The sequence below is a fragment of the Macaca fascicularis genome, chromosome X, assembly GCF_037993035.2.
Source record: "Macaca fascicularis isolate 582-1 chromosome X, T2T-MFA8v1.1".
Classification (NCBI taxonomy): Eukaryota; Metazoa; Chordata; class Mammalia; order Primates; family Cercopithecidae; genus Macaca; species Macaca fascicularis.
Genome location: NC_088395.1, coordinates 160,888,758 through 160,916,107, shown reverse-complemented (window position 1 = coordinate 160,916,107; position 27,350 = coordinate 160,888,758). Strand labels below are relative to the sequence as shown.

At 43.5% G+C, this 27,350-nt stretch overlaps 1 protein-coding gene across 5 annotated transcripts; it reads left to right on the top strand.

The window, feature by feature from the left end:
* The first annotated feature begins 730 nt into the window (after positions 1 to 730).
* Positions 731 to 27,108, top strand: MPP1 (MAGUK p55 scaffold protein 1). 5 transcript variants are annotated; one of them, XM_015444095.3, is made up of 13 exons: positions 731 to 958; positions 1,403 to 1,533; positions 13,719 to 13,862; positions 14,135 to 14,213; positions 14,913 to 14,998; positions 15,972 to 16,040; positions 19,145 to 19,341; positions 20,323 to 20,429; positions 21,126 to 21,206; positions 22,095 to 22,175; positions 23,866 to 24,068; positions 24,393 to 24,467; positions 26,443 to 27,108. In XM_015444095.3, the coding sequence occupies exons 3-13, from the start codon at positions 13,755 to 13,757 to the stop codon at positions 26,617 to 26,619; spliced, it is 1,263 nt and encodes a 420-aa protein (XP_015299581.1). In that variant the 5' UTR covers positions 731 to 958; positions 1,403 to 1,533; positions 13,719 to 13,754; the 3' UTR covers positions 26,620 to 27,108. The 5 variants fall into 5 exon arrangements, with proteins under 5 accessions (XP_015299581.1, XP_005595082.1, XP_005595085.1 ...); XM_005595025.4 differs by lacking the exon at positions 1,403 to 1,533; XM_005595028.4 differs by lacking the exons at positions 1,403 to 1,533; positions 15,972 to 16,040.
* The last annotated feature ends 242 nt before the right edge of the window (positions 27,109 to 27,350 follow it).

Here is a 27,350-nt window from a genome sequence, read left to right as displayed (position 1 = left end):
CTACTAGCTTGGGGTAGGGGACCAAGAGCCCTACAAGTCCATTACATGTTTGTTTTGTTCAGAAAGCCTTCCATCACTGTGACTGGTGTTTGAATGTCTCCAACGCGTTAGGATGCTAAGGAATTCTCCTCTACGGTTCCTAAGGAATGTTTGCTCCCTTTGCTTTCGCTGAGCCGGAAAAATTTTGTGGCATTTACAGCAGGAGATCTGCCCTAAGTAAAAACAGTTTGGTTTTGAAGGCAGTAAGATGTTTCATCATCGAACAGCATACAGCAATTAAATGACAGGGTGCAGCAGCACAGGAGCCTTAAAGGCATTTTCGCAATGTCCAGATCTCAAAGGGTAATGCTGCGCCCGCATCAATTTATGGGAAGAGTCTAGAGTTCACCTACATCCTTCAGACTCCTCTAAGCCGGCCTATTCCGACTTCCCTTGTTGCCTTTCTGCAATCCCCACGAATTTGGCCGGGCACCCGGGCGGCTCAGGCCCAACGGGGCGTGGGCCGTGTGCTCAACCAGCCAGAAACTGGGGGCCCCCTCCCCGTTCTTATCTTTCGGGGATTCGTCTCACGCGGCCACTTACAGCTACGACTTCCTCAGGCCCTTTAAGGGCCGCTTCCCAGAGCGCAGGGCGCTGCGCAGTCCGGGGCGTGGGAGGGTTCCATGGGCGGAGCGAGGGCAGGAGTGGGTGGAGCGTGGGCGGAGCTCCGTCCACGCCCGCCCGGCGCACCGACTGCTGGGCGGTGACTGGCCCAGCCGCACCGCGTCTCCCGCGGTCTCTGCAGCCCCGCAGGCCCCGGGCCCTCTCATTCTCAGCGCTGCCCTGTCTTGGGTTCCAGTGTTCCAGCTTCTGCGAGATGACGCTCAAGGCGAGCGAGGGCGAGAGTGGGGGCAGCATGCACACGGCGCTCTCCGACCTCTACCTGGAGCACTTGCTGCAGAAGCGTAGTCGGCCAGAGGTGAGCGGGCTCCGCGAGTCCCAAGGGTACTGGGCCGGGGCTCGGCTATTCATCTCGGGACTTTCCCTGTCTGGGGCCGTGTCCTCGGGGGGCCTGACCTTGCGGATCCTGGCCATAGGCCGGAGGCCGCGATAGCCAGCGGGGTGGGGACAAGGCCAGCGCGCGGCCGGGTTCGTACCGGGCTGCTGGTGCAGTGGATCCTTGCCCCCAGCAGTCCTTCTAGTTGGAAATCAGGAGAGACAGCGGCCTGGACAATGAGCTTATTAAGGTCAAGGAAAACTTCCTCGTGGACGGAAGTCAGAGTAACAGAAAGTCTTTAAGGAACACATCAAGGAGTAGGTCTGCCTGGTTGTTGTTGAAGTACTTGTGTTTGGATCCGCACAAATGATTGTAAAAGCCAGCTTCTGGTTCTAAACAGCTCACTCACTGTTCCTCTTCATTTAGGCAGGTCCCCTTGTGCTGTGGTGCAAAGAGGGTGGCCAGTGTGTATTTGCGGGTGGAACAAGGAATCCAGATTCCAGGGATGGATGGCTGGTAAATAGCTATTAACCTGTGTCCTCAAAGATGCCCTAAGGGTAGGTTGTGCTTATCTGTTGCTGGCAAATCTCTCCCAAACTCGCTGGTTTACAACACTGAGCATTTTCTTGTCTCTCATAGTTCGTTTTGGTTGGGCCCAGCAAGGTGGTCGTCATTCAGGGTCTGTCAGGTGGGGACACGGCTCACTTACTCATCTGGAGGTTGATGCTGGCTCTCATTTGGAGCCATGAGCCGGAAAATCAACCAAGCAGCCTCTCCCTGTGGCTTGGCCTTCCTCACAGCATGCTGGCCAGGTCCCAAGGGGAAAATGTCCAGAGAGAACCAGAGAGCCAGGCAGAAGCTTAGAAGTCACAGCATGAACATCCTTCCTAGACTGCAAGGCCTCAATTACTAAATGACTGAAGAGGTGGACATTTGGGATTTAGAGTAACCCTCCAGTTTCACAGATGAGAAAACTGAAGATCCCTGCAACGTAAGGCAAACAGTAGAGCTGTAGACTCTTTGGGCTGAGTGGCATTAACTCAAGGAAACAAGTAATGGGCATCAGAACTGAGGCTAGATTTTGTGTCTGCGGAGTCAAAGGTCAGTGTACTTTCTGCTGCGCCGCATTGCCTTTCCCTTTATATTCCACTCGGAGTGAGGCATTCACACCTGCCTGTCATTTCAAATCCGGATTGCAACAGCCTGGATTTAAATGAGTGCAGAAATAATACAGGCGTGAAAGATGCTATTGTTATACAGATGACAAGACAAAATTACAAGTTCTGTTACCTGATTCCCCATGAACTTGGACTTGTAATTTTTTTTCTTCCCCACAGTCAGTACTCACTTGGCTGAGCCTCAACTATTTTTTTAAAATCTCTTTATTTATTTTTGGAAGTCTTATTGAGGTACAGTTAGCATACAGTAGAATTCATGAAATTTAATTGTGCAGTTTGATGACATTTCACAAATGTATACAGTCATGTAATGACAATCACAATCATGACAAAGAATAAACATTTTCAGGGTTCCAGAAAGTTCGCCTGTGGCCCTTGGCAGTCAGTCACTTTCCTCCACCTGGAACCTGGCAACCACTGATCTATCACTATAGATTTGCCTTTTCTGGAATTTTATATAAATAGAATCCTACAGTATGATGTATTTTGTGTCGGGGTTCTTATGTAAACCTATGTGTTCTCTTATGGGCATGCTTGAAAGATTGCCTTTTCGAAAAGAGGCCCTGTCACCACCAGTGTTATGTTGTGGGCACACCCCCTGAGTAAACAGCATGTTTTGTGGGGCTTTGAGTTTATACTATAATATTGGAGATAGTCTACCAGTTAGCTAATTTGTTTGGTCTTTATTAAAGGATTTGAAGAAGATCAAATAAGAAAACTTACTAAATCCCTGAATGAAATAGCATCCAGCTGTGCCAAAGTGAGCATCTGAGGGAGAATCTTCACATGATGAAGTGTGGCTTGACTCCACAAACCTGCAGCTTCTTATTTCTTTAGGTTCACCTTCCCTTTGGGGCTCTTACCAGTCTTTGCTGCAGCACCAAGCTCTGCCTTTCACTTGCTACGTGGCTTTGGGCAAGCTGCTGCCCAGTAGTAGCAGTCAGAAAGGTTTTCTATAGTGGCAAGAGTTGAAGCAGGAAAACCTGTGAGGAAGTTGTTGGCTTCAATAGAAATTATAAAATTATTTTGCTGAAAGTTTCATTAAAGGTGTCACTTTATGGAAAAAGGCTACCAATTCAAAACACAAAGTTTCACTTCCAATTATAATCCACATTTAATACTGAAAAAATATTGTCTAAAGATAATTTTGCAATAGGTTTGAATGTAGCCTGTCTCCCCTATTTAAGTATATCTCCTTCCTTAGATAAACTATTTTTTTTTCAATGTGGTCTAGGCAGGTTGATGGAGAAACTAATTTTATTAGCTCTCTCTGGCCTTGTTCTTCACAGTAGCACCCATTAATGCACATAAAAGTAGTTGTAAAATTCCTGTTACTGCTTTCCTCTTTGGGCCTGTTTGAAGCAACACTTTCCCCAGGACCTGAAGCAATAGGTTGCGAATCCCTGAAAATTCACTTAGGCCTATCCCACATCAAAAAAATCACCTAACAGATAAGTCAGGCTCCAGGCAAATTTCCACTAAGAAAACCTGTTTCTTGGCTCTTAGGGCCATCACATGCAGCATTACTCCCTGCTGGTGGTCATTGAGTGTGACGCAGTGTTGTTTGTTGCCTACTCCAGGTCTGCTGCTGGAACTAGGAAGCAAATAAGGAAGGACACAGACATAGAAACAAATACAGAGTAGTGTGGTGGTGATGTGATAGAGGCAGGCGTGGAGCGCTGTGGAGCAAGGAGGGGCACCCAGCACGGTGGGGCTCTTGCATTTCCCAGTACCTAGGCTGTAACTGGCAAGTAGCACTCGGGCAGAGGGAATAGCCTGTGCACAGACACCAAGGTGCATGCCAGGTGTGGCACCTTCTGCGATGGGAGGAGGTCGAGTCTATGGTGTGCATGATCACTGACTCTGCTTCTGACTAGTTATAATTTCACCTGAGAAAGAACTTTTGCTCCAGACTTGGATCTTGCTGTTTCATTTGCAAAGGAAATGTTTCTGTTCAAAGTTTCTCTTTTCACAGAACTGATACTAGAAAGTAAAGTGTAATTTTCAAATTATGCAATCCTCTGCCCAGTTTCCCCAGTATGTGGTGTGGTCTCAGCCAGTCTGCCTTTCCTATCCTTCAGTTCCAGGAACTTCATGACTTTTCTTCTGTTCTTTTTTTTTTTTTCTTTTTTGAGACACAGCCTTGCTCTGTCGCCCAGGCTGGAGTGTAGTGATGTGGTCTTGGCTCACTGCAACCTCTGTCTCCTACTTTCAAACGATTCTCCTGCCTCAGTCTCCCAGCTAGCTGGGATTACAGGTACCTGCCAGCACACCCAGCTAATTTTTGATTTTTGGTAGAGATGGGTTTTCGCCATGTTGGCCGGGCTGGTCACAAACTTCTGATCTCAGGTGATCCGCCTGCCTTGGCCTCCCAAAGTGCTGGGATTACAGGTATAAGCCAGCGTCCCTGGCCTTTCATGACTTTTTTTTCAACACCAGAAGGGCTTAGGATACCTTGTAGATAAGAATCTGCTTTTATTGTGGCTAAGTAGATTCAAGTTTCATCATGAACGTTCTATTCTTTTCTAACTCATTTGTTCTCCCTACTCAAGACACTGAAGTATAATAGAATATCAGGAACAGATATTTCAGGTTAAGATCAATTCCCTTAAATTGGAGTTTGCCAACCTGGGCACTGTTAACATTTTGGGTCTGATAATTCTGTTGTAAAAAGTAATATCTCGCCGCTAAGTTGTGACCATCAAAAATGTCCTGAGACAGTGTCAGGAGGGGAGACAAAATTAGTCGATGCAGAGAGTTTTCTCAGAAGCAGTGAATTGCCTCTAACCTTTCAACATTGCTAAAAAAGAACTCTGAGTGTGGAGTGTAGAAAGGCAAAAATAAATAGCCATATTTCCAAGATTGGCTGGGGTAGGGGAAGTGACGCCAGAGGAGGGGAAGAGGAACTTTCATAACATAGAGTTTTGCTTTTCTTTTTTTCTTTCATATGAAGAAATATACATGAACAAAACTCATAATAGGTTTTCCCTCAAAAGTTATCTTCCTTGCGAGGCCTTTTCTGCTTTATTTTCCTCCTTAGCACCTGTCATCATCTCTGAATATTCTGCACAGTGCAGAGGCAGAGCCTTTATGTGAGCAACACAGCACCTGCATTCTCTCCTTGTACCTGCACAAACTCCAAAGTCCATGCTTATAGTTTAACTTCTGGAGTCTGAGGCTTACTCATCCTTTAAGCTCAGACAGGTTTCTGAACCATTTCATGTCTTCAAATATTGACCATAGAATGGGGATGAGCATTTGATTTAACGAGTGTTGTTATTTGCACACAGCTCTGGCACTGGTTTAATGGCGGACTCAGCACCAGGTATCTGCAGCCTTGTGTTTCTTCTGTGTGGACCGGTGCTACTTGAGTTTCCTGTTGTTTCCCCACCTCCGTCCCGGCCCGGTGAAAGCAAAAGCCTTTGCATGTGTACTGAAAGCATGGGGTAGATAAAGCTCGTTGGAAAGGGATCTCTAGAGACTTGGCCTTTAGGTTGATGTGTGTGTTCCCAGATGGATTTAGTACCTGAGAAGCAAAGCACCTGGTTAATGTATGATTTTACAGTACCTGCAAGAATATCCTGGCTCTTAGGCCTTCCTCTCTCCCTAGTTCCTCTCATTTGTGGTTAAACATTGCTAATCCTTTTCTAATACTTCAGAATACCCTTGGCTTTCTCAGTTTCTCTTGTTTTTTTCCCAAAGTGGAATAGGATACTGCCCATGCAAAGAGAGGGAATTTGCGGGCACCTGGGGCCAGGGCTTGCTGGGCAGCTGTCTGGCATCCTCTCGCCGTCTTGGACTTGGCTTTCTAAGTCTCCACGTGGGAGCAGTTGGCAAAAAGCCAAACAGTAGGCTGAGCAAATGTTTGTTCTTTCCTATGTTCACTGTCACTTAATCTAATTGTTTGGATTAGAAAGCCAACTTCAGTTGCCCCTGCTCTATTTACCCCCACTACCACCTGCCCCCACCCAGTTTGTTTTTCATCTCTTTTTAAATTCCAACTTCCTTTGAGCAACTGCCTCTGCCCTTTGAACCCTGCAGATGTTTCCTCCGCAGGGGCTTTCAGAGCGGCAGGCATTGCCACTCCAGCACTTTGTCTGATTAAAGGCCAGATGCGGCAGAACAAAGGCCAGACGTGGAGTCATGGGTGGGTGTTTATTCCCTGGCTCCTCCTGAATCCCAGCAGTCATCCTTAACAGAGCCACTTCCGCCCTGCCTTGTCACTGGTCAGGGGCAGGCCTGCCATAGCTCTGTGGCCTCCTGTATCCAGTAGAGATGATGGTGGCTGCTTTGAGGGGATGATGTGGAGGTTGTGAAGTGACCTCTGAGAAATCGAATCTAGTACCTTTGACCTTTATTATTTGTTCAGCATTACTCATGTCACTTACAGTATATGTCTGCATATCTTTTCTCCTATGATACGTCAGTAATGAGGAGACGTGGGGACTAGTTGAAGGAGTTCTGTAAGATGAGGTCTCAGAGAAGCTGACCCTCCCTTTCTGAGAGTCTCATGAAGACAGGGTGGCTCAGGGACAAGTTGATGGGGGAGAAAATTGTGCTTTGCTTTTGGAAAACTTATTGTTGCAAGTGTGTACTTTAGTTACCACGTTGAAAGTTTCCGTTTTTCTTAGTCATCATTTGCAACTTCTGGGTAAGCGTGATAATGACTCTTAGTCATCGCAAAGAGGAACATCTTGATGGATAAGCACATCTGAAAGACCAACCTTTGGGATAGCAACTCTTGAACTTTTCTAGCTGGAATGTGTTCTGCCTTTACGAAGCTTTGCTGAGTCTTTAATTTAATTTAAAGGCTGACATGTAAAAAGCAATCACTGTAATAAAGCTGGATAAGAAGAATATAACATAGTTGGGCATGGTGGCTCACACCTGTAATCTCAGCACTTTGGGAGGCTGAGGCGGGTGGATCACCTGAGGTTGGGAGTTTGAGACCAGCCTGACCAACATGGAGAAACCCTGTCTCTACTAAAAATACAGAATTAACTGGGTGTGGTGGTGCATGCCTGTAATCCCAGCTACTCGGGAGGCTGAGGCAGGAGAATTGATTGAATTCTGCATATCTTTTCTCCTATGATACGTCAGTAATGAGGAGACGTGGGGACTAGTTGAAGGAGTTCAACTAGTTACAGTGAGCTGAGGTTACAGTGAGCTGAGATCGTGTCACTGCCCTCCAGCCTGGGCAACAAAAGCAAGACTCCGCCTCAAAAAATAAATAAAATAAAATAAAATAAAATTCCTCTACCCACCACCACAATGAAGATACAGAACTGTTCTATCACCACAAAGACCTCCCTCCTGCTGTCGCTTCATACTCACACTTGTCCTCCTCCCTACTCCGTCCCCGCAACCCCTTGCAGCCACTACTCTGTTCAATGTCTCTATGATTTTGTCATTTCAGGACTGTTATATAAGTGGAATCATATAGTATGTGATGTTTTGAGATAGATTAGCTTGCTTTCAGTCAGGATAATGCCTTTGAGATGGATCCCAAGTAGTTTTACTATCAATAGTGTTTTTTGTTTTAATTGCTGAGAGGTGTTCTATGGTATGGATGTACTACAGTTTAACTGTTCACCTATATTTTGGTTCTTTATAGGTTTTGGCTGTTGTAAATAAAGCTGTTATGAGCATTCATGTATAGGCTTTTGAGCGGACATGAATTTCCATTTCTCTAGGTGCCATCCCTGGGTTGTATGGTAGTTATGTGTTTGGTTTTTTAATAAAGTGTTCAACTATTTTCTAAGGAAGCCATATCACTTACATTCCCACCAGCAATGTATGAGATGCCCAATTTCCCCTCAGCTTCACCAGTTATGAGTATTGTCACTATTTTTTATTTCAGCTGTTCTGATAGATGTGTAGTGACATATCATTGTTTTTTTAATTTGCATTTCTCCCTGATGGCTAATGATGTTGAATATCTTTTTATATCCTCATTTGCCATCTTTATATATCCTCTTTGGTGAAATATCTGTTCATGTTTTTTGCCCATTTTCTAATTAGATTGTTTTTACTGTTGAGTATTGAGTACTCTCTTTTTATATTCTATATACCGGTCTTTTATTGGATATGTGCTTTGTAAATGTTTCTGCCAGTCTGTAGCTTGTTGTATTTTCATAATCTTCACATGGGCTTTTACAGAACAAGAGTTTTTCATTTTGATGCGGTCCAATTTACCAATTTTCCCTTTTATGGATCTTGCTTTTGGTGTCATGTATAGGAACTATTTGCCTAGCTCTGGATCCTGACAAGTTTCTTCTATTTTTTCCAAAAATATTTTCTAGTTTTGCACTTTACATGTAAGTCCATATCCATTTTAGAAGGTAGGGTTCAGGTCAGCATTTCCCTTTTTGGCAATGAGTTTCCAATTGCTGCAGCACCATTGAGTTGCTTTTGCATCTTTGTTAAAAATCAACTGGGCATATCTCTGTGGATCTGTTTCTGGGTTCCCTGTCCTGTTCCATTGATCTGCGTGTCTATACCATGTAGTCTTTATTGAAACTATACTACAGTCAGTTTCAAAACTGTGCAGACTGGGTCTTCCTACTGTCTTGTTTTTCAAAATTGTTTTAGCTTTTCATGGGCCTGTACCTTTCCATCATGTATATGATTTTTAAAGGGGCAAGTCTAGACGTGCTTTTAGTGTAACCTACATGGACCAAGTGAGTGAAAACTCTTATGTATAAGAAAAATAACACCCCAAGTGTAGGGTGATCGGTAGCCAACACTGGCTTCTGGATGAGGCATCAGTAGGGAATGTGAGAGCTGGGGCCACCTGGAGAGCGGTGCCAGATTTTCCGGTACTTTAAAAAGAAGTTATAGTCCCCTGATTTTTACTAAACAAAACAGAGACATGTGGTTGAAATAAAACAGTTTGCAACTTCTGCTTTGGTGGTTACCCTTGGAGCTTTTTCTTTTCTTTTTCTGGAAATAGGGTCTCACTCTGTTGCCCAGGCTAGAGTGCAGTGGTGCTATCATAGCTCACTGCAGCCTTGACCTCCTAGGCTCAAACGATCCTCCTGCTTCAGCCTCACAAGTAACTAGGACTACAGGCACACGCCACCACACCTGGCTTGGAACTTTAAATTATGCATTCATTCCTTCATTTATTGTCCAACCAATGCAGATACTACTTCTTGAATCCCCACTTTGTAACAGAACAAGATTACAGGCCTCTTCCCTTCATTTTTTTCTCCCCTTTTTACCTGCCAACTTCCTATCATGTACATATGTACCTTAATATTGTCATGGTGGTGATATTTACAGTCTGTTATTTGTTTCATGATTTGTTTCTAAGTGAGTTCTAAAAAGTAAAAATCAGTAAGTGGTTTTTATATTGTTATAACTGGTTGCCGATCCAACATCCCACTTCTCACTTATAGATCCCTGATCTTGTTTGGGATGGCAAGATGCTCAACTAAACTAATCTTCCCAGCCTCTTTTTTAGCTGGGACGGCCGTGTTCCACAGTTCTGGCCAATGAGACAAGAACCACAAGCCTCACTTCTTTTGGGGGTCTCTGAGCCCTGAATCTGTTGTTTTCTGCAGAGGGCACAGTTATCCCCTTGGCTGGTGCACATTCTAGGCTCTAGCTGTCTCAGCTCTCCTTGGTCGTTCCTCCATCTGCTTTCTGTCTTCTAGAAAGCTATTGAAATCCTGGCCAGGCGCGGTGGCTCATGCCTGTAACCCCAGTAGATTTGGGAGGCCGAGGCAGGCAGATTACCTGAGGTCAGGAGTTGGAGACCAGCCTGGCCAACATGGTGAAACCCCGTCTCTACTAAAAATACAAAAATTAGCCAGGTATGGTGGTACATGCCTGTGATCCCAGCTACTCTGGAGGCTGAGGCAGGAGAATCGCTTGAACCCGGAAGGTGGAGGTTGCAGTGAGCCAGGATCACGCCACTGCACTCCAGCCTGGGCGACAGAGTGAGACTCTTTCTCAAAAAAAATAAAAAAGAAAAGAAAGAAAGAAAAGTAAAGAAGAGAAAGAAATCCTTCAACCCTGATGACTTTTTGTGGGTTTCTATTTCCCTCCTCACCTTAAACAGGGTCAAGGCTGAGGCAGGACAAGATCCATACAAGTAATTGAACCTGAGTCCCAATCACTTTGGAAACTTCTTTTACTAATTTCTTTTATTAAAGTAACACAAGCACATAATACATAATTTGAAAGGTATAACTTGATACACAGTGAAAACAATTTCCTTCTCACCCCATCTTATAGCCACCGAGTTCCTCTCCCTAGAAGTAACCACTGTTTCTTATGTCTCCTTCCAGACATAGTTTATGTATTTTCATTTATTTTATTTTATTTATTTTATTTTTTGAGACAGGGTCTCACTCTGTCACCCGGGCTAGAGTGCAGTGGCATAATCACAGCTCACTGCAGCCTTGACCTCCTGGGCTCAAGCAATCCTTCCGCCTCAGCTTCCCGAGTAGCTAGGATTACAGGTGCACACCACCATGCCCGGCTAATTTTTTTATTTTTTGTAGAGACAAGGTTTTACTATGTTGCCTAGGCTTGTCTCAAACTCCTGGGCTCAAGTGATCCTCCCACCTCAGCCTCCCAAAGTGCTGGGATTACAGGTGTGAGCCACTGCGCCTGGCCAGTTTATGAATTTTTAAGCAAATATGAATATAATCATTCTTTCACTCTTTATGATGAAGCTAATATACCCTTCATCACATTATTATTATTTTTTGCTTAACAATAAATCTTCAAGATTACCCTCAGAACCTCCTTTTCATACCTGCATGGTGTATCCCAGGTATCATAAGTCAATTTTTTAATATAAGCCTATCTTAGACAATTTTGTTATAACAGCAATGCCATATGACTTGGTGTCATGTGAGTTTTTTGAAGTTCTAGTTGCTAGACAAGGCAGTTTCTAGTTGCTAGACAAGGCAGTTTCTCTTTCTCAGTACTTCCCTCATTGAGGTCACCTGATAGTGAACATTACTTCAAACCTCACCATGTTGTGTTTTTTTTGTTTGTTTGTTTTTGTTTTTTTTTTTCTGAGACAGGGTCTTCCTCTGTTGCCCAGGTTGGAGTGTAGTGGTATGATCATGGCTCACTGCTGCCTTCAACTCCTGAGCTCAAGCAATCCTCCTGCGTCAGCCTCCCGAGTAGCTGGGACCACAGGCTTGCACCACTACACTCGGCTAATTTTAAAATTTCTTATAGAGGCAGGAGTTTCACCATGTTGCCCAGGCTGGTCTCAAACTCCTGGGCTTAAGCGATCTCCCCACCTTGGCCTCCCAAAGTGCTGGGATTACAGGTGTTAACCACTGCACCTGGCCCAAACCTCACTATCTTATCAAAGTTTCTACTTAGAAATCAGAGTCCCTTAGAAATGATGTAAGCCTCTACTCCAGACTTCCTTGTCTCTCGTCTTCTAGTCCTTTTCTAGGCTTTGGGCAGGCCAGTGGACACTGCTCAGGTATACATGTATTCCCTTCTAGGGACCCTTCTCCTTCCCCACACAGTGAATGGCACACTCCTCACAGTTCTGCCTATTGGGAAGATCTTCCCTCCTTACTGTTTTGAGGGTCACCTCTGGGTGTGACTGGAATGCAGCTATCCTCTATTTTCAGCAGATCCTTCCATAAGCCCACTTCAGGCATATACCTCCTCCTCCTCCTCCTCCTCCTCCTCCTCCTCCTCCTCCTCCTCCTCCTCCAGGTGGCTATATTATTTTTGATTTAATATTTTATCTGGGGTGGGAAGGGAGCGTTTTCAGAGGTTTCCATAGTTTTTCCCCATTGTGATTGCTCTTACCCCAGGCCCTGGGCTTCTTAGACATTAACAGATCAGTAAGATGAGGAAAGACCAGCAAAGCAAACTGAGAAGGTGTGTTTTAAGGAGAAGAGAGCAATCACCTGTGAGTGATCCACAGGTGATCCACCATGTTGTGGTGTAGCAGTAGCCATTCATTCCCATTGATGTGGGATATCCACTGGATATGCCACAGTTTATCCATTCTACTGTTGATGGACTTTTGGGGTATTTTCAGGTTTGGGCTTTTAAGAATAGTGTTGTTCTGGAAAGGGCACACCACTACTTTCCTGGAATTCCTGCCAAAAATGCAAAATCCCAATCTAATCTTTAAAAAAACATCAGATGATAAACCCAAACTGAGAGACATCTACAAAATAACAGGTGTGTACTCTGCAAGAATGTCAAGGTCATGAAAGAAGAAATTTTCCAAATTAAGGAAGAGTAAGGAAATGTGAAAAATGCATGATTGGATTCTGGTCCTAGATTGGATTCTGGGACCAAAAAGTCCTAGATTGGATTCTGTACTGGGGAAGAAATATATAGCTATAAAGGACATTCTTGAAAGGGTTGGCAAAATTTAAATATGAACTGAGGACCAGATGACAATATTGTGTCAATGTTAAATTTTCAGTTTTGAAAATGCTCATTCCTAACATGTAGAGACACTTATGGGTAAAGGAAAATAAAGTCTTCAGATTAAGCTCAAATGGTTCAAAATTGAACTTTATAACATTTTTAAAGGGTACTGGCTGCTCTTGGAATGGCGCCAAAAAGATGAAAGAATTTTATAGTAACACCCATATAGCCACACCTCCTAGATTCTACAATTAACATGTTGCTATGTTTGCTTTATCACATTTCTATCCAAAAACTGCCCATCTGTCCACCTTTTTTTCCTGGTATTTCAAATAATTTTCAGATATCAGAGCACTTTACCCCTGAAAGCTTCAGCATGCACGTCATTGGCTTGAGTTCACTGCAGAGTCACCTGACTATAAATGTGTGGCTCTGTTTTTGCACTTTCTGTTCTGTTACATTGGTCTTTTATCTTTCTTCTTACCACAGTGCCTTAAATCACTTTAGATTTATAATGAAGAGGTCTTGCTGCCTGGTAGAGTAACTCATTTAGCTTTGCTGTCTTTGAGATTAGGGGAAGGAGTCACAGTGGCAATGTATTATTGTCATCACCGTGGTTTGGGGCCCAGTCCTAAGCACCTAATTCTACAGGTAGAAGTTCTTTGTAGCCTAAGAGGTGATTCATGAGAAACTGATGTTAACCTGAATTACCTTTGCTGCTGTGTGACTGAGAGCATCAGGTTGTTCAAGGAAATACAGAGGAGAAGGGGACATGCCAGAAACCCTTGGAGCCTGAGGTGCTGCAGGATTCAGAATCTTTCTAATTTTGTTATATATTATGTAATCTCCCAAGTAGGATCCAGGGGAGCACCATGTAAATCAAGGCACATTAATATTTCTGCAGCAACCTAGATAAACATGTCTGTTTTACTTATTTTTAGAGACAGGGTCTCGCTCTGTTGCCCTGGGACTATAGCTGGGACTACAGGTGCATACTACCACATTTGGCTAACATGTCTATTAAGTTGGAGAAATAAAGCTTACAAACAGCTTCATGTTAATTCAAATAAGAATGAGGCCAAACTTATGAAATAAGTTTTCAGAGCCTCTTGAATGTTAGAATTGCAGATTGTGGACTGACTGTGGGCCTTGCTCCTGATTTCATACATTGCTTTGTTGTTTTGACTTGACAGGCTGTATCGCATCCATTGAATACTGTGACCGAGGACATGTACACCAACGGGTCTCCTGCCCCAGGTAGCCCTGCCCAAGTCAAGGGACAGGAGGTGCGGAAAGTGCGACTCATACAGATTGAGAAGGTCACAGAGGAGCCCATGGTAATCCCTCGTCCTATTGTTGCCCACCAGTGACTCTTCTGGCCCAGTGAAGGAAGCTGCTCATGGAGTTAGGGAATTGGCCAACCCCAATATTGTCTTTTCATCCTCATCTCAAATTCCTCCTCAAAGCAGGCTTCATGCCTGTTCTAGCTGAGGACTATCCTGGGTATAAATAGAAAATGCTTTTCCTGCGAAATTGCCATAAGTTATTTCTAAAGTAACCTCAGAAAGACCTTAAAATAAAGCTTATCATGCCATTATCTTTATTTCAGGGAATCACTCTGAAGCTGAATGAAAAACAGTCCTGTACAGTGGCCAGAATTCTTCACGGTGGCATGATCCATAGACAAGGTGCTCTGTGGGAGCTCTGGGTGGGGTTTTATTCCGGGATTAATAATTTACTCCCTGTTCAGTGGTGTGGGGCATGAAGCTTACAATCCTCCAAACTGGTAGCATTTTTGTGAGTGTGCCAAGAGACTTTTTGTGGCTTAATAACTGGCTCTGTAGAATCACTACATGATAAGATCTCTATGTGAATTGCCCAGTGCGACCATCTCTCTATCTGAGCCTTCTTTCACACCTATTTATACCAATATTTTTCTAGTAGTTAATATTTGAACAATTGCCACATGCCACCCATTGCATTAGACTCGGAAAGGACAGCAGTACCATTTGGTAGCATTTTGGGGTTTGAGCTAAACAACAAAGAAACACGGAGCTTGCTGGTGAAAGAGGAGTACTGAGTTCTTTGCCTTGCTTTGTTATTCTTTTTAGTATATACATCTGTATCATAGTCTGGAGTCAGTAGCCACTCTAGTTCCAGGAATTTGAGGACAAGGTGTTTTACTGTGCTGTTGGACTACTGAGGCCAAGGAGGATGAGACCATCTTAAACTGTCAAGTCAAATGTTTTCAATCCTGAGTATTTGACGCAATCTGTTTCATAACATGCTGTAAATCCTGGTTTCTCTTCTGTGGTATCTTGAGTTACATCAACAGCTCCTGTTTGAACCTTTGTTCTTTTGTGGATTGATTTTTCATTTCATGGCAGGCTCTCTTCACGTGGGGGATGAGATCCTAGAAATCAATGGCACAAATGTGACTAATCATTCAGTGGATCAGCTGCAGAAGGCGATGGTGGGTATTTTCTATGCTAGATGAAGACCTTCCATTGTCTCCATAAGTGCTGATCCACATTGGTATCAGTGACCTTGTCTTTCTGTCAAAGTATTTGTACCTTCTTGAGGGGGCTCTTTTCACTGCTAGTCTTTATTTTGTGTAAGAAATGATAATTTTCTGCCTTTATTTCATAAAATTCTAAAGCAGGGCAAATAACCCGGAGCATCAATCTGGTATTCCATGAAGTAATGCCAAATGAAGTAAAGCAAGTTATCATGTGTATAGTAGAATCCCATTTTTGTTAAAAACAAACAATACATATGTATGTATATGTATAATGTATATAAATATTTGTAATGCTTTTATTGGTATGGGGAAAGGCTTGGATATATATGTGCCATAGTTCATTTTTAGGAACTTCTTCGGGACTTTTTGGGGAGGAAAAGTTTTTATTTATTTATTTATTTATTTATTTATTTTTTGAGATGGAGTTTCGCTCTGTCACCCAGGCTGGAGTGCAATGGCGCGATCTCGGCTCACTGCAACCTCCGCTTCCTGGGTTCAAGCGATTCTCCTGCCTCATCCTCCCGAGTAGCTGGGATTACAGGTACCCACCATCACGCCTGGCTAATTTTTGCATTTTTAGTAGAGACGGGGTTTCACCATGTTGGCCAGGCTAGTCTCGAACTCCTGATCTTAGACGATGCACCCACCTCAGCCTCCCAAAGAGCTGGGATTACAACAGGCGTAAGCCACCGTGCCCAGCTCGGAAAAGTCTTTAGTTAGCTTTTCTTTGTTACTCTTTGCATGTCTTCATATTGTTATGCTGCTTTATGGGGCACATGATACTTTTGTATTAAAGGAGGAATTGTCCTACAGAATCTCAAAATGTAAAGATGGTTGTTGGGGAAAAAAACCTGGGACTTTGAATGAATGATCACATCATTCAACTGAGTTTTCTGTACAATTTTATGTCCATTTTTTTAAATAGAAAGAAACCAAAGGAATGATCTCATTAAAAGTAATTCCCAACCAGCAAAGCCGTCTTCCTGCACTACAGGTGGGTGGGCACCATTTTCTCTGTTGTCATGATGGCAGGAGTTGGGCCATTTGTCTTGTATTCTTTGAAATTTGATTATAAGGGATAAGTTCTAAGTATCTCACAAGTGTGTAGCTGCTTGGCTCAGGGTCCCATTATTCCCTGCCTGGTATAAAATACAGGAGCTCATTCCCCTTTCCTCAAGGGAGAACATAGTGACGACAGTAGTAGAGAATGAATGAGCCTTTGCTGCTAGTGATCAGGTAGGAAGGGAGAGGGTAATCTTATTCTACAGATGGTAAGGAATCAATACAACTCCAAGAGGAAAAAGGGTAAAGGGAATGAAGAGATCATTCACAGGACGAAAACTACAAATGAGCGTTGAACATATGAAAAAAATATTTTATCTTACCTGTCATCAAAGAAATGCAAATTGAAATATGCATGGGACACCAGTTTTCACCAAGCAAATTGGCAAATAACTTTTAAAATAGCAATAATAAAGCCCTGAAGTAAAGAAAGAAAGAAGATAGAATCTGTTGAGCACTCATTGACAATTTATTGAGGATCTACCATGTACAAAGTACTGTGCTAGAACATGGAGGTGACATAAAGAGAAATGGTTCCCAGTTTGCACACAGCTCATCAGCCAGTAGAGGAATAGATTGGACAGGGCCATGGCAAGTCAATGTGGAAGAAGGAGATATTTAGAAGAATACATCTGAAGTTTCTGTTGCAGGTTACTTGTAGTATGATGGTATAATTTTCTTAAGTAAACTTTTAAATTGAAGTTTTGGCATATATGGGTATATATTCAACAAAGGGCACACATCACAAGTATAAAACTGGATGAATTTTTCACAAACTGAACACACCCATGCAACCAGCACCCAGCTCAAGAGACAGAATATGCCAGCAGCCTAAGACCACCGCCCCCAGCCCCACCATGCCTGTTTCCTCAAGGCCCACCATAACCCTGACTTCTAACAGCAAGGATGAGTTTTGCCCCTTTTTGTTTTTTTTGTTTTGTTTTGTTTTGTTTTGTTTTTTTGAGACGGAGTCTCGCTCTGTCGCCCAGCCCAGGCTGGAGTGCAGTGGCGCGATCTCGGCTCACTGCAAGCTCCGCCTCCCGGGTTCACGCCATTCTCCTGCCTCAGCCTCCCGAGTAGCTGGGACTACAGGCACCCACAACCGCGCCCGGCTAATTTTTTTTTTGTATTTTTAGTAGACACGGGGTTTCACCGTGGTCTCGATCTCCTGACCTTGTGATCCGCCCGCCTCGGCCTCCCAAAGTGCTGGGATTACAGGCGTGAGCCACCGTGCCCGGCCCTTTTGCCCCTTTTTGAAATGTATTAACATTGAATTATACAGTATGAATTCTTTGGTGTCTCATTTTATTCACTTAGTATTATGTTTATGAGAATCGCCTATATTGCTTCATTCTCATTCATTCATTGTATGAACATGCTACAATTTATTCAGTCAGCTTTTTTGGTCTTACGTAGTGCTGCCATTAACCAAACAGGATCTAATTCAGCAATACGAGAAGATTTACTGCCTGAAGGGCAATGAATTCACCACGTTAACAGAAAAATGGAGAAAAATCATATGATTTTTATGCATGTGTTTTGTGCATACATCTATGCCTTTCTTTTGAGAGTAGAATTGCCAGGTTGTAGTATATGTGTGTCTTCATCTTTAGATGATATTGCCAAATAGTATTCCAAAGTAGCTGAACCATGTGACATCCCCAGCTGCATAGTATGACAGTTCTGGTTATTCTATATTCTCACCAATACTTACCATTGTCTGATTTGTTTGGTTTTTTTTTTCGCCCTTTGGCCATCCTGATGGTGGTATCACATTGTGATTCTAAAAATTCTCTAATGACTAGTGAGGGTAAACTCCTTTTTATATGTTTTTTTTCCACTTGGGTATCCTCTTTTGTAAGATACCAATTCAAGGCTTTTCACTGATTTGTAGGAGTTCCTCATATATTCTGGATAAGAGTCCTTTGTCATATGCATCCCAAGTATGTTCTCTTCTTCTGTGGCTTATTTTCTTCATGGTTCCTGTTAATGACTAGAAACTCTCAATTTTAATGAAATCCAATCTACCACTTTTTTCTGATTAGCACTTTTTACGTCTTGTTTTAAAAGTTTTTACTTACTACAAGGTTAAGATATTCTCCTATGTTTTCTTCTAAATGCTTACTTGTTTGATTTTTCACATTTGGATCCACAACCCATCTGGGATTGATTGTTATACATATTGTAAGGTAAGAGGTCAAGATTCCAGTTTTTCCATATGGATACCAATTGAACCAGTATCATTTACTGTACACCATCACTTTTGTCATGAGTGATATTTACAGGCCTATTTATTCTTTTCCATTGTACTGTTTGTTTATCCCTATGCCAAACCTGCATGTCAATTTGGATAAAAGAGGCATCTGCACCATATCTCAGTGGAAGTGATGATAGCAGGCATTTTTGTTTATTTTTCCATCTTAAAGGGAAAGCTGGCCAGGTGTGGTGGCTCACGCCTGTAATCCTAGCACTTTGGGAGGCCAAGGCGGGTGGATTGCTTGAGCCCAGGAGTTCGAGACCAACCTGGGTAACATAGCAAGACCCATGTCCTTTAAAAAAAAAAGGGGGTAAAGCTTTTAATCTTTCACTGAGAAGTATGACGCTGGATGTAGGGTTTTTGTAGGTATTCTTTCTCACAATAAAGAACTTCCCTTCTATTCCAAGTTTGCTAAGAATTTTAATCTTGAATGGGTTTTGAATGTTATCATAGGCTTTTTCTGCATCTGTTGAGGGGATCATATGATCTTTTTCCATTTTTATGTTAATGTGGTGAATTTATTGGCCTTCAGGTAGTAAACCTTCTTATATTGCTGAACTAGATCCTGTTTGGGTGTGATTTATTATACTTTTTATACATAGCTAAATTTGACTTGCTAATATTTTGTTTGGCGTTTTTACATCTCTGTTGCAGAGAGAAATTGTAAGATTCTTGTCAGATTTGTGTATCTTGACCCAATTTGTTTACAGCAGGACATGCTCTGATGCTGGTGTTTCTTTTGAAGCTGCCGCCTGCAGTTCCTTTTGCCTTCTTTTTAGATGTTCATGAGAGCGCAGTTTGACTATGATCCCAAAAAGGACAACCTGATCCCTTGCAAGGAGGCGGGACTGAAGTTTGCTACTGGGGACATTATCCAGATTATCAACAAGGATGACAGCAATTGGTGGCAGGGACGGGTGGAAGGCTCCTCCAAGGAGTCAGCAGGATTGATCCCTTCCCCTGAACTGCAGGAATGGTGAGCCATTTTTGTGCAGGCGGAAGGGCCATGTGCCTGCCACAAATAACTTAGCTTCAGAAAATCTGTCATTTTGTTTGTAGTTTCTGTTTCTCGACCAAGGAGACCTCCTAGATTTCCTGGCATAATGGGTGGGGGAGGGTTAAAGAGGCAACTACAGGCAAGGGAGCCCAAATAGCTCTTCATTCCTATGTGGGCCTCTTGCTTCCTTAAACGTTTTCCCCATAGTTACAAAGCACGTGACAGTGCTGGGACGGAGCCCTCCCTGGTCTCCTATCTCCCAAGCTAGTGCGCTTCTACCAGCCATACTGTTTCTGGGATTTCCTTGGAGTCCTGCAGAAAACAGTCACATTTAAGTATGTGTCCTTTAGGCACATTTCTGGTACATAGAAAAAATAATTCCTGTCCCTGAGTCAGATTGCTCCCAAAAAAATTCACAAAACAGTTCCAACCTATAACATATCCAACACTGAGCCTCCCTCTGCCTGTGCAAAATTACCCCAGTGTAAAGATTACAACCCTTGTGGGGTTGACATTGAATAGAAATATTAGAATCTATTACATGTAGTAATACAAGTTATTGTTTTGTGAAGCAGTTGTTTTAGATATATATATGTGGGGTGTGTGTATGTGTTTTGTTTATAGATGTATGTATAATACTGGCTTGCAATGTACAGTGTATTTCTTAGGGTCATAAAGGTTTGAGACCTTGATGGTCTAGACCAAAGAAAGCACGTTGTTTGTGCGTTGTGTCCAGAATGTGCTGACAGGTACTGGATGACACAGACTCAAGGGGCCAGGTCCCTGACTGAGGGCAGGGCACAGTGCAAGATGCACCAAACAGCGTATGGGGCGCTTTGCACACATTATGTCCCACTGTAACGGACACTCAGAGAGTGAAGGGGATTAGGGAATGAGTGACTAGGGGGTTATGAGGGGAGGGGGAGGAAAGCTGACCCCTTGATTGTCTTTTCCTACCAGGCGAGTGGCAAGTATAGCTCAGTCAGCTCCTAGCGAAGCCCCGAGCTGCAGTCCCTTTGGGAAGAAGAAGAAGTACAAAGACAAATATCTGGCCAAGCACAGCTCGAGTAAGCTTTCTGAGCCTTCTTGCCCCAGGCTCCTCCAGCATTCGTGTGTTTCCCAGTCTCTGTAACCAGCAGAAAAGGGGAGGTGGTGCAGTGTGCAGCGGAAGGCACATTCTACATAAAGCATATAATTTCTTCTGGTTTCTTTTTATTGAATCCATCTTCACAAGCTTGCCGCAGTCAGACCAGTGGAGGTAAAGGAGGACTAGTGGTCTGCCTACACCTACTCATCACCCCACCCCTCACACAGAAGTAGATGTGGCCAGAACATCTGTGGTGGGAAAGGAGAAGTGGGGCAAGAACACAGGCCAGAGGGAGAGGCCAGGACCAGGTCATAGGAGCTTCGTGCACCCTCCCTAGCGTTTTCAATTTTGTACTACAGACTGTGGAGCTAGTGAAGGGTTTTGAGCAGAGAATTCACACGGTCACCTTTCCATCTGCATTTCTCTTTCTGAGATGTCACATGCACACCACCAGCCAGGGAATGATCGTGGCAGTCTTGGGTTGTGAGCAGGTGAGGGGGTGGAGAGTCAGGATGACACCAGGTCTCCATCTTGAGCAGCTGGGTCAATAGCCTCATCTCTAGTCACTTCCTCCCTGCTTGTTGAGATATCGTGAGGTTCTTTCCCACTTCAGAGTGTGGAACACTGTTCTTCCCAGCTCTGGAAATGAACACTGCTTGGTTTTCTTTGTCTCTAGTTTTTGATCAGTTGGATGTTGTTTCCTACGAGGAAGTCGTTCGGCTCCCTGCATTCAAGAGGAAGACCCTGGTGCTGATCGGTATCTTCTCATTTGCACATTTCTGTCTTTATTTTCCTGCCTGCATCATGTGCCCACCCCAGAAAAAGGCAGTGAGGAAGAAAATAAGTGAGGTCTCTTGGGTTCTCCACATAGAGCAGGTGTAAGGAATTTTCTGAATCCTCACATGCACCCCATCTGGGTCCACCTCACAAATGAAACTAAACCTTATAAGTTTCTCTACTATTTAGCAACGAATTCTCTTTGGTTAGGTTTCATGCTGGCAGGTCCGAAACAAGGTTTTGCTCTTTGTTCATCTGTCCACTGGCAGTGATATGCTTTTTAAAGCAAATATGTTGGAGAGCTTCGCTAGCATTTTGTTAGTATTCTGAACTGTCAGTCACCCATATAAGCCTTGGAAGCTTCCCCCAAGCAGTGACTCTGACCTGAAACAGAGTAAGTCCTTGCTTCAAACCCAGGTATGTAGGCTTTGCCTCTGGCGGGCTGCTCACCTTCCTGTCTTTAGAGTTGAAACTTTAGTTGGTTAGAGGATCTACATTAAGGTTTTGGTAAAATTTCTAGTAAAAACACTGGCTTAAATTCAGTTCCATTAATTTTGAAGAAATTTTAGAAAATAACCAGAAAGCCTCATGTGTTCGCTGGCTCCTCTGCAGAAGTGACAGTTACATTCTGAGTCCCAACCCTTAGTCCTCAGAAAGAGCCTTCTCCCCGAAATGGAAAAAAGGACCTGAAGCCCCTTGGTGGCCCCAAATCTTCTGACAGCTTAAAGGCCCTGACTCCAGCCCACATGGAACCCGAACTCATGTTCACCTGTTGGCAGCTTTGAGTGCCAAGAGAGGAAAATCTGTATCTTATCCCCGATCTCTGCTCCTCTCCCCGCTTTCCAAAAGATGTTCTCTCTCTACACAGGAGCCAGTGGGGTGGGTCGCAGCCACATTAAGAATGCCCTGCTCAGCCAGAATCCGGAGAAGTTTGTGTACCCTGCCCCATGTAAGTAGCTCATAGGCACTGTGGAGGGGAGGTGACAGGCGGACAGGGCATCAGTAGCACTTTTTATCACAGTACCACTCTCCATCTGAAATACCATAGTGTTATTTTATTTTTTTAAATTATTTTATTTTAAATGTTTGATTATTAAAACTAAACAAAATATGGAAAGATAAAAATTTGTGCCCACAATTCCTCCACCTAACAGAATAACTGTTTTCTTATTGTTATTCGTGCTGTTTGTCTACATAACAGAAGCTGTAGTAAACATTTTATACTGCCTTAAAAATTACTAAGTATTAAAGTTTATACATATAACTTTGTCGTTTTACTTTTTAAACATTTTCTCATGTTCCCCTGCAATTTGCCTAATTCTCTTTGAGAATGGTTTTATAGTCCACTGAGTGGATGTCCTTGGTAGATTTCCTTGGCTATCTCACTCTTCATATTCAGGCTGCCTCTCATTTTCATGGAATGTCTTCTAAATCAAAGCAGTGCCTAGGAAAGGCCCAAACTATCTCAACAGCAGTCCTAGATATGGAGAAGAGTAGTGCCAGTGATCAGGTGAATTTGATAACTCTTCCATTCCCAGAAGTGATGCTGCATGGTATAGTTGTGTATGTTCCCAGAAAGAAATACAGTCATTCCTCGCTTAATATTGTCAATAGGCTCTTCGAAGACTGTGACTTTAAGTGAAATGACATATAACAAGAAACAGTTTTTTTACTCATCAACAATACAATGAAATGAAGTTGAACTAAACCGTGTTATTCAAGGACCAACTGCATGTGATTTCACTTAAACTCACATTTTCTAAGAACCTACTGATAATAATATTAAGTGAGGAATTACTGTACTGCTAAGCAAAATAGAAAACCAGATTCTAAACCTCATATTAGGGGGTTTTTTTATTATTCTTTCTTCATTTTGCTTTTTTACACATGGATCATTGAAAGTTGTCTCCTTGCCAGAGGGACGTAGACTTATTCCAGGTTCGCATTAGGAGCAGAAAGCAAATGGCCCCAGGAGTGAGTGGGGAAGCAGAAATAACCAGTACAGGCTCCTCCTTCAAGAGAATCACACGTGGTTGTAGATTGAGGAGAAGGGGCCAGGTGAGAGACAAGTGTGATCTGGGAGGCAAAGTAGACAGTCAATGGAAGATGGAAAGAGGGGAGGTTGGGAGGATTGTGTTTCAAACTACAATATCTGGAGCATATTTTACTGATTAGACAATTTATACGAGTAATAGAAAATAGTCCAATTTTTAACAACATGAGCTGAGAGTAAACCAAAGTACTCTTCCTTCCAAGTCATGAAAAGGAAACCTTAAATATATTTCCAAGAGATCCTGAGCATAGTCTATAGATCTGTTTTAAAAATATTTTCTGCTGTTTTCATTTCTGAGTTTCAATATTCCTAGATTTGGAAGTGTGAGAGATGTAACTTCATCTAGGGAAAATGATAATAGGAATTTTCTATGTTAGGCTTTGCCCCTTAAAAATTGAATGTGTCCTGGGCAGATGGAGGGATTTCCTGGTGTACATCACTTTCGAGCATCAGCTCTTCAGGAACCCCTGTATTAAAGTCAATGCACCAAAGGCAGCTAGGGTTTCAATACAGACAACCATGGTCCAAGCCCTCATGAAAGGGTGAGGACCTGGAGTTTGTCAGGGATCTGGGCTCTTGTACACAGATACAACACGGCCGCCAAGGAAGAGTGAGGAAGATGGGAAGGAGTACCACTTTATCTCAACAGAGGAGATGACAAGGAACATCTCTGCCAATGAGTTCTTGGAGTTTGGCAGCTACCAAGGCAACATGTTTGGCACCAAATTTGAAACAGTGCACCAGATTCATAAGCAAGACAAGATTGCCATCCTTGACATTGAGCCCCAGGTGGGTAGGCATGGAAGGGCAGGGACGAATGGGCTCAGCCACACAAGGGATGGCAAACAGAGTGCTGAAAAAGATAGTGCTCCTTGGGAATCTTCTGGGGGCTCAGGATTGCTTCAGCACTTTTAATGGGGTCAGCCTGGAACAAGAACAGTAGTACTGGGAAAGCTGGAAAGTAGTATTGGGGTAAAGCTCAAAGCTGCTTATTTAGAAGGAATCCATTACGACAGCTATGTAGGTTTTTTGTTTTGTTTTGTTTTTTGTTTTCACTTTCCTTTTCTTCCTTCCTCCCCTTCTTTTTTTTTTTTTTTTTTTTTTTTTTCCTAGACCCTGAAAATTGTTCGGACAGCAGAACTTTCACCTTTCATTGTATTCATTGCACCTACTGACCAGGGCACTCAGGTGAGGAGAGGTTGTGCGGGTTGGGTAGGAATTCACTTTCTCCGGGCCTGCCCAGACTAGGACCTCAGTCCAGGTCATTGGCCAGAGTGCTGGCTGGAGGTCACAGCTCCAGCTGGGCTTCTTCTCCAGGGCCAAGAAGCCAAAGGGCATGCACATTCATTCGAGCTCTTAAACCACTAGCTAGGCCGGTGCCCATGATGGGTAATGGGGACAAAACAAACCAGACCCAGTCATTGTCCCAGAGGCACACAGTTCCAGGGGTAGAGATGGACAGTTGAGCAGATCCTGATACTGGTGGGATGCAGGCTCTGGCAGGGGAAGCTGTGATGGACAGAGGTGGCACTGAACCTGCCCTGGGGTGCAGTATGGCTGTGAGGAAAGACAGAGGGGCCAGGAATATATTGAAAAGCCTACCCTGCTCCTCTGCCCAGCCCTACCCATGCACTTTGCTACACTGTGCTTTTTCATTGAACAATGGACACCTTTCCCTATCAGGGTGTGAGGAACTATTTTTCTCAATAGCTGCATGGTCTTCTACTGCATGCATGTGTAATTACTTAACCATTCACCTGTTGATGGCCATTTGGGTTGCTTTCAAACACTGATTATAAAGAATACTGCAATCAGTAGCCCTGTGCATATAGCATATGTGTGCAAATATATCTGTAGGAAAAACTCCCAAGTAGGATCACTGGGTCCAAGAGCACATGCACTTAGAATTTGGACAGGGACTGCCAAACTACACTCCTTCAGGATTTGTAGTCCCTCCAACCACCTGTGAGAGTGCTTGTTTCTCTTTGCCTGTAGCATGTTGTCTTTTCTTTTTTTGCCAGGCTACTGGCGGGAAAAATGGTATCTCATTTTTTTTTTACTAAAAGAGATGATTGGGTACTTTTTCATATGAAGAGCAATTTGTATTGCCTTTTCTGAGAATTATCTGGTCATGTCCTTAGCTCATTTTTCTGCTGAGTTATTGGCCTTTGATGTATAGGAAGTCTGTATTAGGGTAATTAGCCCTTTGTAATATCAGCTGTAATTTTTTTTTCCCAATTTGGCATGTCTTTTTGCTATGCAGACATTTTTACTTTTATGTAGTTACATCATTTGTCTTTCATGGCTGCTTGGTTTTAGGTCAAAGAGTCGTGAGATATATACACACACATTTTTAAATTTTGTTTGTTTTTTGTAGAAATGGGGTCTCACTGTGTTGTCCAGGCTGGTCTTGAACTCCTGTGCTCAAGCAATCATCTTGCCTCGGCCTTCCAAAGTGCTGGGATTACAGGTGTGCTCTGGGATTAGAAATCGCCTTTATCTGACTGGGTGCAGTGGCTCATGCCTGTAATCCCAGCACTTTAAGAGGCCGAGGTGGGTGGATCACCTGAGGTCCGAAGTTCGAGACCAGCCTGGCCAACATGGCAAAACCCTGTCTCTACTAAAAATACAAAAATTAGCCAGATGTGGTGGCACATGCCTGTAATCCCAGCTACTCGGGAGGCTGAGGCACGAGAATTGCTTGAACCCAGCAGGCAGAGGTTGCAGTGAGCCAAGATTGTGCCACTGTACTCCAGCCTGGGCCACAGAGCAAGACTCTATCTCAAAACAAAACAAAACAAAATCACCTTTATCTTTGTTTTAGTATTGCAGCTCTGGTGCTTGTTGAAATGGCTCTTCCATGTTCAAAGGGCGTTAATAGGAGATGCTGGTGAAGTCCATGCTGTCTCTGCATAGCTATTGGTTCTCCAGAGGGCTCTGATTGGTCAGGGTTAGCTTGAGATCCTCTGAGAATTGCCATGGTCTTTTGAGATTGCCTCTTCATGCCCTATATTAACATTCTTTCACAATGTCTTCCAAGTTTGACTCTTCAAGTATGATGCACAGCTGAGCAGCGCTAACAATTGCTCTTTAAAATCTGTCACTGGCCTCTCTGGGCTGGGGGTGGTGCAGCTTGCTTCATCTGTGGCTTTCTTCTTTGCAGACAGAAGCCCTGCAGCAGCTGCAGAAGGACTCTGAGGCCATCCGCAGCCAGTACGCTCACTACTTTGACCTCTCACTGGTCAATAATAGTGTTGATGAAACCCTTAAGAAATTACAAGAAGCCTTCGACCAAGCGTGCAGTTCTCCACAGTGGGTGCCTGTCTCCTGGGTTTACTAAGCTCATAGAATGGGGGAACCCACTGTATGCCCCTCTCCAGCATTTGGAACTCCACCCCCCTTGCTTTAAGACAAACAGGGCTGCTCCAACTAGTTTTGTGTCAGCTTCCAGCTCTCTGCTGCTATCCTAATTAAGCCAGTAGGGTTCAGTCTTCTTGCTCAGGCTCCTGAAGGGTTGGGATTTGATTTTCCTGATAGATGGGGCCCCAGTAATCTGGATTTCAAAAGGATTTCTAGAAATTGGGGGTAAGCAGTACTACCAAAACGTAACTGCTAGATCAAGGATGATGCACAGCAAAAGCAACGACCCCATCCCTCTAAAGCCTGCCCTCCTTTGCCTTCAACTGTATCTCGTTTGTCTTTTTATTTTGGAGAAAGCGTTTTTAACTGCAACTTTCTATAATGCCAAAATGACACATCTGTGCAATAGAATGACGTCTGCTCTAGGGAAACCTTCAAAAGCAATAAAAATGCTGTGTTAAAATGCCAATGACCTTGTAACTCTGGGTTTCCACACAAAGAAATGTGGTCCATTTCACTTAAGCTCCTGGACAACGGCATTAACACAAGATGATAAACACCAGTGCCCTGGAAGAATCCCCATTCTCTGTGCCCCCACTGCAGGTCTCTACTGGCTAGTGCCCATGTAGAAAAACACCCTAAGGTTGTCATATCTGGAGGAAAGCCCATTGTGGGCACATATTTAGAGAAAATCCTAGCCTGGGGTCCTGT